Raw genomic sequence first — 14,284 nt, 5'->3', positions numbered from 1 at the left:
AAAATGAAACTCCCAACTTAACACCCAAGATGTTAATTATAGTGTAGTGCAAAAGAAGTTTGTCTTAGTGCAGTTACCAATAGATGTGAAACCACCTGCATCAGAGGAATCCCAGCTGAGCCTGTATTAGCTTGATAGTTTCCCAGTCATTTCAGACAGGACCCATGGGGCCTACTGCAAAATCACAGACCAGGCAGGTAAAGTAATAGCAGTACATAGTGTGAGCTGTAATTTTTTTTCCATTCGAAACGGGGAGCCCCTCAATATGGTCAAGTGACACTGGTAGGCCACAGAGGAGGATTCATATAGCAGTGAAAGAAGATGTCAACAACATTCACAGTGACTTTAAATACAGATCAAGCCAAAGCTTAGATTGGACTCGGTCGAAAAAGACTAATTTTTTCCTCCCAGATCTTTTATCAGTTTTTGCAAAATTTCAGTGTATTTTAAAGAAAAAACAAGGGAAAAAAAAAGACTCGCTTTTGTATCACTGATGCCTAACCCCTCTGATCTTAAATGTTTGCAAGTTGAGTGAAGATATACTTAGGAAGTCTTGATTTGGGTCAAAAAACTTTTTGCTGATAAAAACCCAAAATGATTCAGTGAGCAAATGAAACCTGCATGTTGCTGAACATGTTAAGTGGGTTTTGCCTTTCCTATCTGTTTTATAAACTCTATTAAACCGACTGAAGTGTTCTGTGAAGTAGGTTTAAGCCCACAGAGTCAAGTCAGCTCTGTTATTTACATTTTCCTTTTCTCAAATATCATCTCTAAATACAGACTACTAAATTTGAATGTTGGGTGAACTATGCCGGTATTACTCACATTGCAAAGGGCAGAAAGACAAGAATGTAGCAAGAAAAACAGTTTACTATAAGCTGTAAAAAAAATATGCATGTTCAGCTAGGCTATGCTGTAGCTTATTAAAAGGAAAAATACTGTATTTTCTTACATCAGATTAGACGCGTACACAGAAAAACCTCCAAAAGACTTCCAAAAAACCTCCTCAATTCCACTGCTGAATTCAGACTGATTTACAAGCTTGGACCTTTTATGAACACTTAAATTCACGTACTCTTTATTAAAGAATAAACAAGATCTGATAAATGTAAAAACTCGGAATCTACTTACATTGAAGTGTATCTGCCATTTTTAAGTGATGGAAGCCTCCAGAAGACAGAGGAGAAAGTGAAGCTTGGAGCTATTATTTCGAAGGAGTCATAGGAATGACCCAGGCACACGGGCTAGATACTCTTACAAAGATTCCTGGCAACGTCATAGAAAAGCTACCATGGGACAAAGGCAGTAAAGGTATAAATGATGGCATTTTAATGAATTCCTGCCAGCATCATTTTATGGGAAATGTATCTCTTCAGACAAACATGGTTTTTTTACAATCCCACAAACAGAAATGATAACAGTAATTGTGTTGGCATGGCAAAGAGATTCCCATCTGGCTTTTGACTGAGTTCCACATAATATTCCAATCAAATTATGAGAAAGGGATTGCAAATTAGTCAACTGGATTGCACTGATAATGTGAGACCTGACAGACTTCTGATTTTGTTCTTTAGGGTCAAGCAGTACAAATTCAGGAGCAAGGCAGAAGTTACCCTTTTGTTTCTTTAATGGGATAGACATTAAAGGAGGAAAACAGAAATAGTTTCTTGGTGATCCCGTTAGCATCTGCATAGGCCTACTTAGATCTGTCCTACTTTTTGCCTGTGTGAAGACTATGTATTAAAGTCTCGTATTTCAGGGAAGTCACTAAGTATTCCCAGCCATCATTTTCCTGATCGCTCTTACCTGAAGAGGCAACTACTGGCAGAAAGACTGTGTGCTCACAGCAAATCAGGAATAAGGCAGACAGGTAGCATCTTCATCTGCGTGGGCCCTGCTGATGAAGGAGCACCACCCACAGTGTGTGGGCAACAGAGCTGCTCCTGGGGTACGCACCACCACTTCTACCGATCTCCTGAAGCTGTTTTTAATGCGGTCTTCAGAACATCAATTCCTTCACAAAACAGCCCTAAGCTTTTAGGAAGCAGCCACGACCACACACAGACCAACGTAACAGTTTTACTTTTCTCAGGCTGCCTCTCTGACACAAAAAGCTGTGTTTAGTGGCTGCTAGAGGTCTTTCCTCTTATACAGTAGGAAAAAAAAATCCAGCTGTGTGGATTTCACCTCTCTTCTAATTTTCATTATAGCTCATGTTACTTTTCTTATTTATAACCTTGAAGAAGAAGAAATGCAACAATTGGTGTTTATTTCAGATTAAAAACCCCCATGTAGTAATTAATCTCAAAACCAGAATACCAGTCTGTCCACTCACTAGAAGACTGCAGCAGAAAATTATATTCCCATCATATTAAAAATATATGCTAATGGACAGTCACAATGCAATCTTCCCTGCTAACATGTCTGTCAAGGGGTGAAGCCTACCTGAAAGCCAAAGACTGCCCAGTCAAATGAGACCTTGACTACATCTGCTCAGCTCTGACTAATCTGGCATGAACTGGAAAACAAAGAAACAGAATAAGAACTTCATTAGGCAACTGTGGCTGAATTCACATTTGGTAACACATTTGGGATGGGTGACCAGAGGGCGACAGGAACCCCCTCCTCCTCCCCAGCAGTAACTGGCCTTAGATATGGAAAAAGTCAGAGAGAATGGCTTGGTGCTGCTTCTACTGACAAATATATAAAGCAGTAACTGGTTAAGAGGGTAACCCCTCGGGGTAGGAGAGAGCTCCAGGTATCTAATACCATCAAGAAAGCTGAAGCAAAGGAGGAATCGCTACATGCACAGGCCAAGCTCCAAGCCAGGACCTGACATGTCAACTGGTTGGAGCAGGAGCACTTTTCTCCTGGTGAAGGCCTAGGGCTTTGATTTGTGCATGTAGTGTGTGCAACACAGAATGGAAATTGCTATCCACTCACCATTCCCAACCTGCTAAGTAGATAAATTTCAGATTATACGTTGCTGAGTGGTGCAGTTTTGTTATTTAATTCATCCCACCTGCCTGCCATGACACTTGTCTTAATCCATGTGCAAGCTCTACTCCATTAAATGCTTAATCTCCTATAACAGCTAACACGTTACCCACCATAGGAATGTTAGCTGTAACATCAGCACGAGTCTTCAAGGAGCTGGGCTGAGATGGGCAAATCATTCAACAAAGGCCGCTAAACCATCACTAGAGCATTACGACAACTCGCCTGAGCCAGCGCCGAACGAGTGACCCAGTGTCCTAAGTCACTGGTCTGATGGCAAACTGTCTGAAACGGACAATTGAGCTTTTTGATGTTTTACTTCTCCTTTTATTAGATTTTATCACTACAGATTGTTTGAATACTGGGTATTATTTTTGAAGAGCTTTTTTGCTCCTTGAACACCCGCAGGCCATAGTTCTTTAAATTTGGTTGCTGGCTACTTTAAATATGAAGACCAGATCTTCAGCAAATGTATACTGCTAAATATAGCTATGTTCTTTTTATATGCACAGACATAACACCTTCCCAAGATTTCCAGAAGGTATCAGCAATTATTTACTCAAAAGTAAACATTATTTCTTACAAACATAATACATTTATTTCATGCTTTTGACTCAGTATTTCTGTAGCTGTTTCAATCCTTCACTACAACCACTTTGTTCCTTTTAGACAATACGTCTATCAGCCGCATATTCCTTCAGGTTTCTCTTTTCATGGAGACCCTTGGACTGCAAAGGATCAGACAAGTTCCTCCCTTATGGACAGTATCCTTCTAATATAAATGAAAAAGTTCATCTGCCTTCACTCCTGCATGATAACGGCCAACAGTGCTGCAGTCAAACACATATATGCAAAGCCTCGCATGTTTGTGGAAACACAAGTGTTCTCCTATCCTCAAACAACTTTCCAATCACCTAAATATAGTCCTCCATGTTTTTATATCCCTCTGTAAACCTGCTTAAGGTGTCTTCAGGGATCTCCTTCCCTTCCTCCCATGCTTCTGCTGAAGGAAAATTTCAGGCAAATCGCAAGTCATAGCTCCTTGAAGAAGTCTCTCCATATTTTTCTCTAACATGATTTGTTTCTGTCTCCTTAGTTTGAGAAATAATGATGCTACTGGGGTTTTGTGAAGTTTGTCCTCATCTTACTGCGTAAGAGAACTTAAAAGAAGAGCAAGACATGCTATGTGTGTGTGTGTGTGTGTGTGTGTGTGTGTGTGTGTGTATATACATATAAAAATATAAAACAAGCCAGATTCTCAACATGCAGTTCTAACAACGTAGCTATGGTGAAGCAGGATTATGAATTCCCAAATTGTGTTTCAAATTATTCTCTGTCTTACTTGGGTGTTCTGGATATGACACATAAAATGATGCCTAAGTCCGTGTGGTTTCAGGTTTACAGTGATTAACTCCATCACGACCCACGGTCTCCTCAAGAAGGAAATACACTGCAGACATAACCTCTAGCTCTGCTTAGGAGTGACATACTATTATATCAATCCTTAGTTTCAAATAGTCAATTGTTTTTTACTTGTGTTTCAGAAGCTGCCAAGTGTTTATTAACAATAACTTCTGTATGTGTGTGTTTTAAGGGAGGTAAACGGGGTCTCAAAAATTCAATGTCTGCACATACATTGCAAAAAAAAAAAAAAAAGCCAGTCTAGAGAACAATGTAGGCATGTGTTTTTAAACTACTGTTCGTGCAGTCTGGTCAGGACTGTGTGACACAGTATACAGTGTTTTGTCATCCAAGGAATGTCTTTGATCAAGAGTTTATGCAAGAAGGAAAAAAAAGCCATGAAACCCTAATCCGTTCCCACAGTCCAGTAAACGTGAGCTGGACAAACAGTGGACAATAGCAGTAAAGCTTGCTGCTGGAACAATAGCTGCAACTAAAAAAATTAAAGGGTTGCTGACTCACAGTTCCTACAATCAAGAAAGATTCCATGCGGTGTTGATTATTCCGCAGAATCCTGAAGATGTTGAAGGTTAAAAACTGTAACTACTATTACACTGAGATAAAGCAGCAAAATACGCTGCTAAACAATCAAAAATGAGAGACAGTGACAAATACTGATGTTGATTCTGTCTAGTGCAGTCGGGGTGCATAGACTGAATAATCCATCTTCTTTCTGCCTAAACATTTTTCTAAAAGTAAACTCTGTGGTTTTATTATAAACAAGTATCAGTTTAATTCTTTCAGTCAGTGTACCAACTACTTCAGTTACCATCCATACAAATTCTACACAATGACAATCAAGCTTCCCAATTTTTCAGGACAAAAGCTATATGCTATTTCTTCTACCTATTCAGAAATCTTCTGTAGGCAATTTTGCCACGCCAAAAACAGATACGCAGAATGCCACATCGTTGGTCGATTACATAGGTATATGAAATACAACAGAACAATTACAAACATTGTATAGCAAGCCACTGCAGAATCAACTGGTGCTTACTATGGCTGATTTTTTTTTACCTTTCATACATTTCATATGAGAATGAACGGGTACTACTTTATAATAATAAAGATTTCCAAAGTCTCCTATGTTGGCTATGTTTCAGGTAAGTTTACTGACCATGTTTCCTTCTAGTATTTAAAAGGCACTAAAATTCATAGAGTAGCACCAAGAATATGAAGAATTATAACATTATTAGAAATATTAAACCTTTTGTTTCAAACCAAAGCCCTTCTTTTTAGGAAGATCAGGATGAGCTACAGTATCAGACACACGTTGCTCTATGTGCCTGACCCAGCCTTGTTATAACCTCCTCTAGAGTGCCCTGAACGAACTCCCAACAGAAATAAAGATTCTAATCCAGAAGGACTTCAGACAATTCTAATATTCCAGCAGATTTCAAACTACATCCTTAAGATCATTAGGCACACCAACACCAGCATTTTGTCAGAAATGTTCAGTGCTTGATGCTGTTATCATTGCAGAAATTGTTTAAGAAAGCAATTGCCCTGACAAGCAGTCTTGTCCTCGTCTTGCTTGCCCACACCTTTATCTCCAGAAAATGACATTAATATCATCAGCATTCCCTTTCAAGCATGCAACACTGCCGAGTAATTACAGGACATTCTGAAAAAAAAAAAAAAAAAAAAAAAAAAAAAACCCAACCAAAAAATAACCAACCCACAAATGTTCAGACAAGCCACGCAAGGAGAAGGCACCCACTTTCATTTGACAATGAAACTAGAAAAGAATCTAAGATTATTAAATCAGATCTTGAAACAGAAGGCTGTATTTAATAAAATATATAACTTTGACAGCTTGTGAGTAAAAATAAATATTAGACCCAGGCCTGTAGTTGCATGATTTTCATAAATATAAGCTTCCATTTTTAATGCTCTTTTCTTGTAACATCTTAATGTGGAGATAGGTATTAAAACTTTACTTTCAAAAAGGATGCAAAAAGGGGTGTAGATGCACACAGAACAAAAAAAGATGTAAACAGAACAGGATATATGGGTTTAAAACCTCAAAAATTCAGACTATTTGATCTCTTTCTGTGGGGTAAGTTGTATATCTTAAAAGGGTATCAGTTCTTACTCTAAAGCACTGTGGAGTATTAGGGTGCAGGCAGACTTCTGACAGACGGATCTCCCTTTGTTCCAATAAAGGAAGTTGTATTTACAGCCAAAGTGTAAATAAACATTCATAAATACATCATAGCACTCAAACTGTCTCTCAAATCTCTTCAAAAAACAAAACCTATATGTTTATAAACTTTGGAACTGATCTACTGAAAAATTAAAACTCATTATTTTATCTCAAGGTAATCTATTTAAAAATAATCAATAAAAATGTGATACCTTCCTAGAAATCCTAAAGACAGAGACCAAAATGTGTACTTTACTCAACAAAAAACCCCAGAGTGTTTAAACCAGTCTTTATTTTTCTTCCTCTAAATGGCGTATATCCAGAAAGGTAGCAACACGAGTTTGTACAGGTTCTATGTGTACACTACAATACACTGTTGCTTATATATTTCATACCTCAGTAGCAATCAGATCAAAAAGTCACATAACCAAACACGGCATGCCAAACTGGGAAGCCAGACTTCCTTACACATCCACGTGTAAATTATCATAACCCTGTTCCAGAAAAACACAATAGGATTGAATGAGCCAGGCCCCTCCTACAGGGTTGTTTTTTAAGCGAACAGTTGCATACTCAGATTTTTTGCTGATTTATTTCAGCCATTTCTGTTGGCTACAGATGTTCATGCAAAGCTGAAATTGATCCCCTTCACATTAGTTTACAGCAAATGGAAAGAAAGTATGCTGCTTAATGAAGACGGACAAATGTTTTATTCATAATTTTACTAGGAGGCTTTAACAAACTCCATGCTATTTTTTTTTTACTGTGCTGATGTAGTACAGTGACACAGATAACCTACAAAGTCAGATTTGCATGTTCTAGTGATGGCTGATTTGCTATTAGCAGTTAATGATCCCATGGCTATGAAACAGCATTGAATCAGCATTCAGTTCTGCAGGGAATTCATTCACTGTAGTCAGAGTTTACCTTTCCCCTCTGATGCCTCAAAACTCACTACTTCTTGTACTCATCACATACTGTAGAAACAAAAAGTACAAGTCTTCTGGACTACACTGACTTCAGTACTTTAGCAGTAATTAGCTTTGTATCCAACTTTTAATAAAATTCTGTATTCTACAGCTTCAGCTGAAAGATGATCATAAAGAAACAAACAAGCCAGAACGCCGCCCAGGCAAGTCAGAAATTTGTAAGTTAAAGGTTTCAAACATTCCTCCCTAACTACTGAGCAATAACTAGATGTAGTGAACACAGCAATATATTTCGAAGTCTTAGCAACTTCAATAATTTTAGCAGCTATTTTCTATCTGAGCTGTTCCTAACAGATCAAGTACTTCAGCAAAATTTTAAACCTGACAATACACTACAGAGCCACAATCTCTATGTCCCACTCCATTAATAGCCAGTATTATAATCTGAAAGGTTGCATTTTTTTCCATATCTTTTTCACCCAGTCTTTAAAGCAATATTTAAGTTGCACAGTCAAGCATTCAAACTGGGAAATGTCTAAATGACTGTGGTCCACAGCAGCTTTATTCAGCCTCTCTGTGCATAGACCTCCCAAAAGTCTTTAATTACAGTGCAACACTTGCTTCCACCAGAGTCCTGACCATTCAAGACCCAGGATGAGTAAGCATGGTGTGAAACTAATGAAGACATTTATAAGAATTTGTTACAGATTTTTAGGAAGATGTTAACATAACAGGAAAGACATCGAAAGAAAAGAAACCATATGCTTTTATGTCACAAAACTGCACTACTGGTTTTCAAAATGTTGATGGGATTCTCCCTCCCTGTACCCTCCCCTGTCGTAACATTCTAGTTGGCTTAAGCACACACCTTTCACGTGTGTTTGCTAACTGTAAAGTTCCTCATTTTCTAGGTGACTGATCTGAGACACAGGCAAAAGTACAAACATGCAAAAAAGCTAGGTACTCAGCCACTCTTAATGTTGGCAAGAAGCACACTCTGAAGTATTTAAGCACTCAAAATGCAAAATTATTTGAAATGAGTCAGATTAGACATCTTGCATTGGTTAAGGCAAATCAATATACTTGATGTAACCTGGGCTTTAACTCCTTAGCTGTAAATAAGGTATAAAAATACCCCTGCAGTATGCTGTGAAGACTCCACTGTTACAGCCTTGATCACAGAAAACCCCATAACTCTGTTGCAGAAAACAGTTTAAAAGATTGGCACCAAAGAAGGTATACAACTACGTCTCCAAGAGAATTTTTAACCATACCTTGTTTAATAAACAGCAACAGAATTTTTAACCGTACCTCATTTAATAAACACCATCAGGCCCATACAAGACATGAAACAGAAAATATTCAGAAAAATATTCAGAAAAATACAGACTCATGGAATAAGAGACTCCACCAGTATGTACACACACATGGAGCTAAATTAAAGACCTAATAGGCAACCCTAAGCCTGGCATATCCCAGTTTTAAATCCAGGTTGCTACAATCTTTATAGTCAAATATGTGTATATACATATATAATAATTTATTCTAATAATATTAATTTGTTATAAATAAAATTAAAGCAATACAAGAAAATTAGCCACCAAACCAATTTTCAAAATAACAGTCATTGACCACTTGATCTGCACAGATCCTTTCTCCTTAGTCGAAGAAAAATAACTTTGGTTTCAATGCAATCTCTAGAGTAGCACTTGGCATGTGACTTATATACCATACACTTCTATTAATCAAATACTTCACAGATAGTTGGAGCTCTCACATCCCTTCCCTTGCTTTTAGATACATTTTTATAAACCATGTACAAAGATTCCAAAAAAGGCTGCATTTTAAAACGTGAATACTTAGACCTCCAGCATTTACTTCTTTGTACTATCATTCAGAAGAACAACAAAACTGCCCTTTTTAGACCAAGATCCAGAGGAGTTTATTTAAAGCATAATTCATGGACTTCAACGAAAAAAATATTTTAAGTCAAAGTTAATCATAGATAAGTATCTAGTACCTTTCGTTAATTTGAAGCATAATGGGTAAAAAACTTTGATTTGCAAAAATAAACTGGCTTGAGGATGCAGAGACAACTTTTTCAAATTTGGATTTGTTTATCTGCATAACAATTAAAAGCCAACTGTACACAAACTGCCCTAAATGAAGAGACCATCAATGCAGTCACGTCCTTTCCAAGGTCTCAAATGAGGAAATGAGCTACAAATGAATCCTACCTCAATATTACTTTATTTCAAAGAAATTCACCACATAATTAGAAGAGCTGTATGACGCGTACATATGTTCTGCACTATTTTAACAACTTCTATCTAAATAAATATTTGTGAACTCCTATAATCTGTTTCTTACACAATACAATGACCTCCTCCACTAGATGGCCCTAACAGTCACTATGTTTGAAGACAATTAAACAAACAAAAAAGATACACCAGCAACCAGTTATCAAGAAAAGGCTCTGCAATTGGCATACTTGCATACTCAGGAAACAGACAAAAAGTAAAAGATTTTTCTGAAATTAACTGACGCATATGCACACCACTCCCTCCATACAGTCAGCAAAACTTTTCATCTTCAGAGTCCCAAATCCAAAAATTTTAGCGGAATGCATGTCCTTCATATCCCAGATGTGAATACACAGTGCACATTTTAAAAATTCAAGTTGCTTATTTTCTTCTATAGTAAAAAAGCTGTACAAGGTAAACCAGAACCGAGGTCTAGATGGCACAAAGTAGCGTTATTCAAGGATATGGCCATATTAAAGCATTTCCTTCACCTGAGATAGTTCACCCTGCATACAGCTTCTGATACCCATGGTAGTCAAATGTGCCTTTATGAAGCTACACTATGCCATGTAGACTTAGCCAGACACGCATACGTTAGAACTGATGAAGTGTACATTCATTATTTAACTGTATTGCAAATGGTATGCAAAGACATCTAGCAGTCCAACCACAAACATTTTTCAGGAAAAATAATTAACTGTATTTCTCTTAAACTAATATAGTTGAATACATTTAGCTGACAGCATCCGAATTAGACTAAAGAATGTATTTTCAAGACAGGAAAATAAAAAGCTATTCTTCAGTAACAGGTACTAGTAGATGCTAGTACCAGTATCACAACTCTTGGGGAAGTCATGTTTCTCTCATTGATCACTGAAATTGCCGGCTTTTTGGGTTTGGTTTCTGGGAGGGGTTCATGGTGTTCCCCCTTCCTCCCGCCCCCCGCATCAGTCTGCAGAAGTCATGGAAAGTGCAAATTTCATGTTCTGACCTGCAGCTACTTTATGAGCAGATCTCTTAATCTTTCTCCTTCACATTCTGACTTCATTTGTCATTCTACCCTTTATGCACAAAAATGATTCCTACTGCAAAGTCTGCAGGCGATTGATTGTATTTTACCTCCCCTACAATATCTATACATTGTGTAAACTGAATGATCTGCATACACAGATTTTTAAGTAACAAACACCCTTTAAACAAGGAAGCTTTGCAAATGCGTATGTTTTCCTTTTGCGGAATTAATCTATTAGTACAAGGCTAGTGAGGAATTAAAGCAAATATTTCTATTTAACAGGTTTACACACGGGTGCTTCAGCAATCCTAAGTAAAACCTGGAAATAATAAATGTTAAATGACATATGAAAAGTACTATTGCAAGTTCAATGGTTTTCCCTTTCTCCTTTAATATTTAGCACCTCTTCACTATTTCAATTTTGTTTAAAATAAGAGCAAACACTTTCCAGTTATCTGTTCTTTTAATGTTTCTTCTTTGGTCATCCATGTTTATCTTCATCTGTTATATTCAAAATGTTAGTGAAGATCTTTCAGTACCAATTCTAAAATCAGACTGAATATTTAGCACTGAACAAACCTAAAAAAGAATACACAAAAGTGTTTCAAAGCATCTATTTTCCAAGAAGAATGTTCAACAAAACTCCCAATTCCTCCATATCTCTTCTCCTGGTCCCACCTGTAATTCATTGTCAAATAATATTTTCATTTAAAAGAATATTTTTCTCTTATTTTGCATTTGCCATCGGTTGGGGAATTTTCAACTATCAAGTACTTCACTTAATTCTCTCCAAGTACTGTTCTCCTTTTACAATTACAGTGAAAATAATTGCTCTGCACAAATACTGTGGTTTCGAGCAGGTTTAGAGACTAAATATTGTCAGAAATTAATACCATTTTGTGCTAAAATAACAATCCTACAAACCTGTTTAAATTTTCCTCTGATTTTTTCCAGATCTTCTTGCAGCTTATCGTAAGTGGGGTCTTCGTATGGGAATTTCTGAATCATCCCTATTAATGAATCCAGAGCCCTTATCTTTTTGCTACAAAAAGGGAAAAAAAAAAAAAAAATCAAAACAGAAAAACCAATGAGCCAATACAGAAGTTTTTTCAATCCATCAATATGAAAATTATATTAATACTTATATATATATATAATAATTCAGAGCATAGAACCAAGCCCTCCATCCTTCCTTAATTCAACTTCTGCCATTTAGCTTACTGAGAGTGTTTAGTATTTGATACATATTTAAGCCATAATCAGAAATTAAGCTGTAGCACAACTGACAAAAGTTAAGGTTTCCCTTTTAACTTACCTACCAAAGAATCTTCAGAAATACTGACTAAGTGAAATAAAGAAACGCAATAAAAAAAGCTCACCAGAACACTATCAAAATGTCTGACAGGACGGTGCCCATTCTGTCAGATACATTAATCACCGGACAGAAGAAAAATTATGGAGAAAAGAATAAGTCATAGAAAAATGTAGGTTGGAAGGGACAGCTGGAGGTCATCTAGTCCACCTTCTGTGGAAGCTGGACTAACTTCAAAGCCAGATAAGGTTGCTCAGTGCCATCTCCAACCAGATGCTGAAAATCTACAAAGATGGAGCTTCCAGAGTCTCTCTGGACAACTTGTCCCAGTGCTTAGCTGCTTGCACTGGAAAGGATCCTCTCCTTATGTCCACTAGAACTTGACTTGTTTGAAATTATGAAAGTTTCCTGTTGTCCTTTCACTGTGCGGTTTGCAAGGAACGTGCCTCCACCTTATCTAGAACTTCCCCTTATGTGGTACAACTAGATATCTCCCTTGTCTTCTCTTCTCCAGGCTGAAGAAACCAAGTTCCCTTATCCTCTTCCCAGTAACACGTGGTCCAGCACACGATACCACCCTAGTGGCCCTCTGCTCACCTTTCTTCTGTTTTTCAATATTTCTTTTGTACTGCGGAAGCAGCAGAACTGGACACCATCCTTTGAAACAGTATTAGAGGAACAGTTTTTGTTTTTTTTTTTTAACCTTACCTGTTCTTTTCATCTGTGCACTTCTGGAGCAGACACTGCCACGTCAGTGCAAACCCGAGGTAGCAGCCAATCTGTGAATTTGTCAGAATATCATGAGGGGGGAAAAAAATACATTTAGTATATATAGTCAAACAAAAATAAAGCACTACATTGTATCCCATTCTTCAGGAAACAAATCACTGCATATACAAATATATTTCTACACTGGCAAGTTCAGTAAATTAGTGTAGGATAAATGAGGGCTACCTGTGTTATACAGCACAAGAGTCAGAAAACTTCCCGCAAGAACCTGTCTAGCATCAGAGGACAAAACATTTAAAATGCAGCATAAAAAGCAATTCTGCAAAACACTAGTTGTATTTTATATGCTTTGAACCCCCAAATTTATTAAAGTGTGGTAGTAGGGAGACTGTTAGAAAACAACTTAAGATGTTTTGGTATTTGTTTCTACAGCACTGTCAGTTTAAGCAGCCCATGCACAGCCCAACAGAAAGGTGGACCAGCTGGACTGAGGGAGCTACCACATCAACCAAACAGGAAACCACACATTTTTCTCAGTTGATACGCAAACAATTCTACCAGCCTAACTCAAAAGGGTAGCATGGCATCAGAATGAAGTGCGAGGAGGTGACTAAACCAGCCCTGCTGCCAGAACTTTTCATTACAACTTTGCACACTAAATGAAATAGGAATATAGGTTAAGTTCTTCAATGCACCAGCTGGATAAGTCAGCTGGAGTCCCTTTCAAAGGTGACTTAGCATTCACAGAAAAACAATGCAGACACCTGAAACAAAAGTTAGCTGACTTTAAGAAATTAAGTCCAAAATGATGGCCTAATCCCACTTCAGTCCATACGGTGCATGTGCGTACACCTGCCATTTAAACTTACAAAATACTGTTGGACTCACAAGCTCCTGCGGCCTGCAAGCCACTTCAGAGTAAAGTGGGAGTGTTTGGTAGTTCCAGCCTTCTGTTAGTTATGTTTGTTAAAGTACACAGTGGAAGTTCTTTTTAAGATCCAAACGTGGGTTTGGGACTTAAGATCCCATTAAGTGTTCAAGCCTATTTGAGGTGAGGCTTCCAGTTAATTTTTCATTGACAGCAATTTAATTTGCACACCCCAAAACTGCTTTAGAGACCCAAGGTAAACGGAGACAACTGACTGCTGTAAATGCAAGGTACTATGGTAAAACACACCTGGCCCCCGGACACTTAGCCACAGACTTCTCAGCTTAATTAGCACAGTTCTACCACAGGGGCCCAGTGCCAATCTTCTGCTTGAGCCCAAGCAGATACCATGTCTAAGCCTGCCTGAGGGATGTGCCCAAAACCAGACACACTGTAATTATGTTGCCTTTCATTCTCTGTCAAGCAAGGCCAGTATCAGACCAGCATCATAATTTTGCCCAAGACAC

The 14,284-nt window shown here is 37.7% G+C and overlaps 1 protein-coding gene across 1 annotated transcript in view; it reads right to left on the bottom strand.

Moving 5' to 3' along the window:
• Window positions 1-7,104: 7,104 nt before the first annotated feature.
• Window positions 7,105-14,284, bottom strand: part of LTO1 (LTO1 maturation factor of ABCE1) — a 9,122-nt gene continuing 1,942 nt past the window's right edge. Inside the window, exons 3-5 of the mRNA XM_035892645.1 lie at window positions 12,869-12,939; window positions 11,773-11,890; window positions 7,105-11,427 (exon numbers count right to left, since the gene is read on the bottom strand). Of these exons, the coding sequence (XP_035748538.1) occupies window positions 11,359-11,427; window positions 11,773-11,890; window positions 12,869-12,939 (258 nt within the window). The 3' untranslated portion in view covers window positions 7,105-11,358. The remainder of the gene's footprint in view (window positions 11,428-11,772; window positions 11,891-12,868; window positions 12,940-14,284) is intronic.

The sequence above is a fragment of the Egretta garzetta genome, unplaced genomic scaffold (genome assembly GCF_000687185.1).
Source record: "Egretta garzetta isolate BGI_Z169 unplaced genomic scaffold, ASM68718v1 scaffold454, whole genome shotgun sequence".
Lineage (NCBI taxonomy): Eukaryota > Metazoa > Chordata > Aves > Pelecaniformes > Ardeidae > Egretta > Egretta garzetta.
The sequence above is the reverse complement of the archived record's forward strand: the minus strand, read 5'-3'. Positions and strand labels throughout refer to the sequence as shown.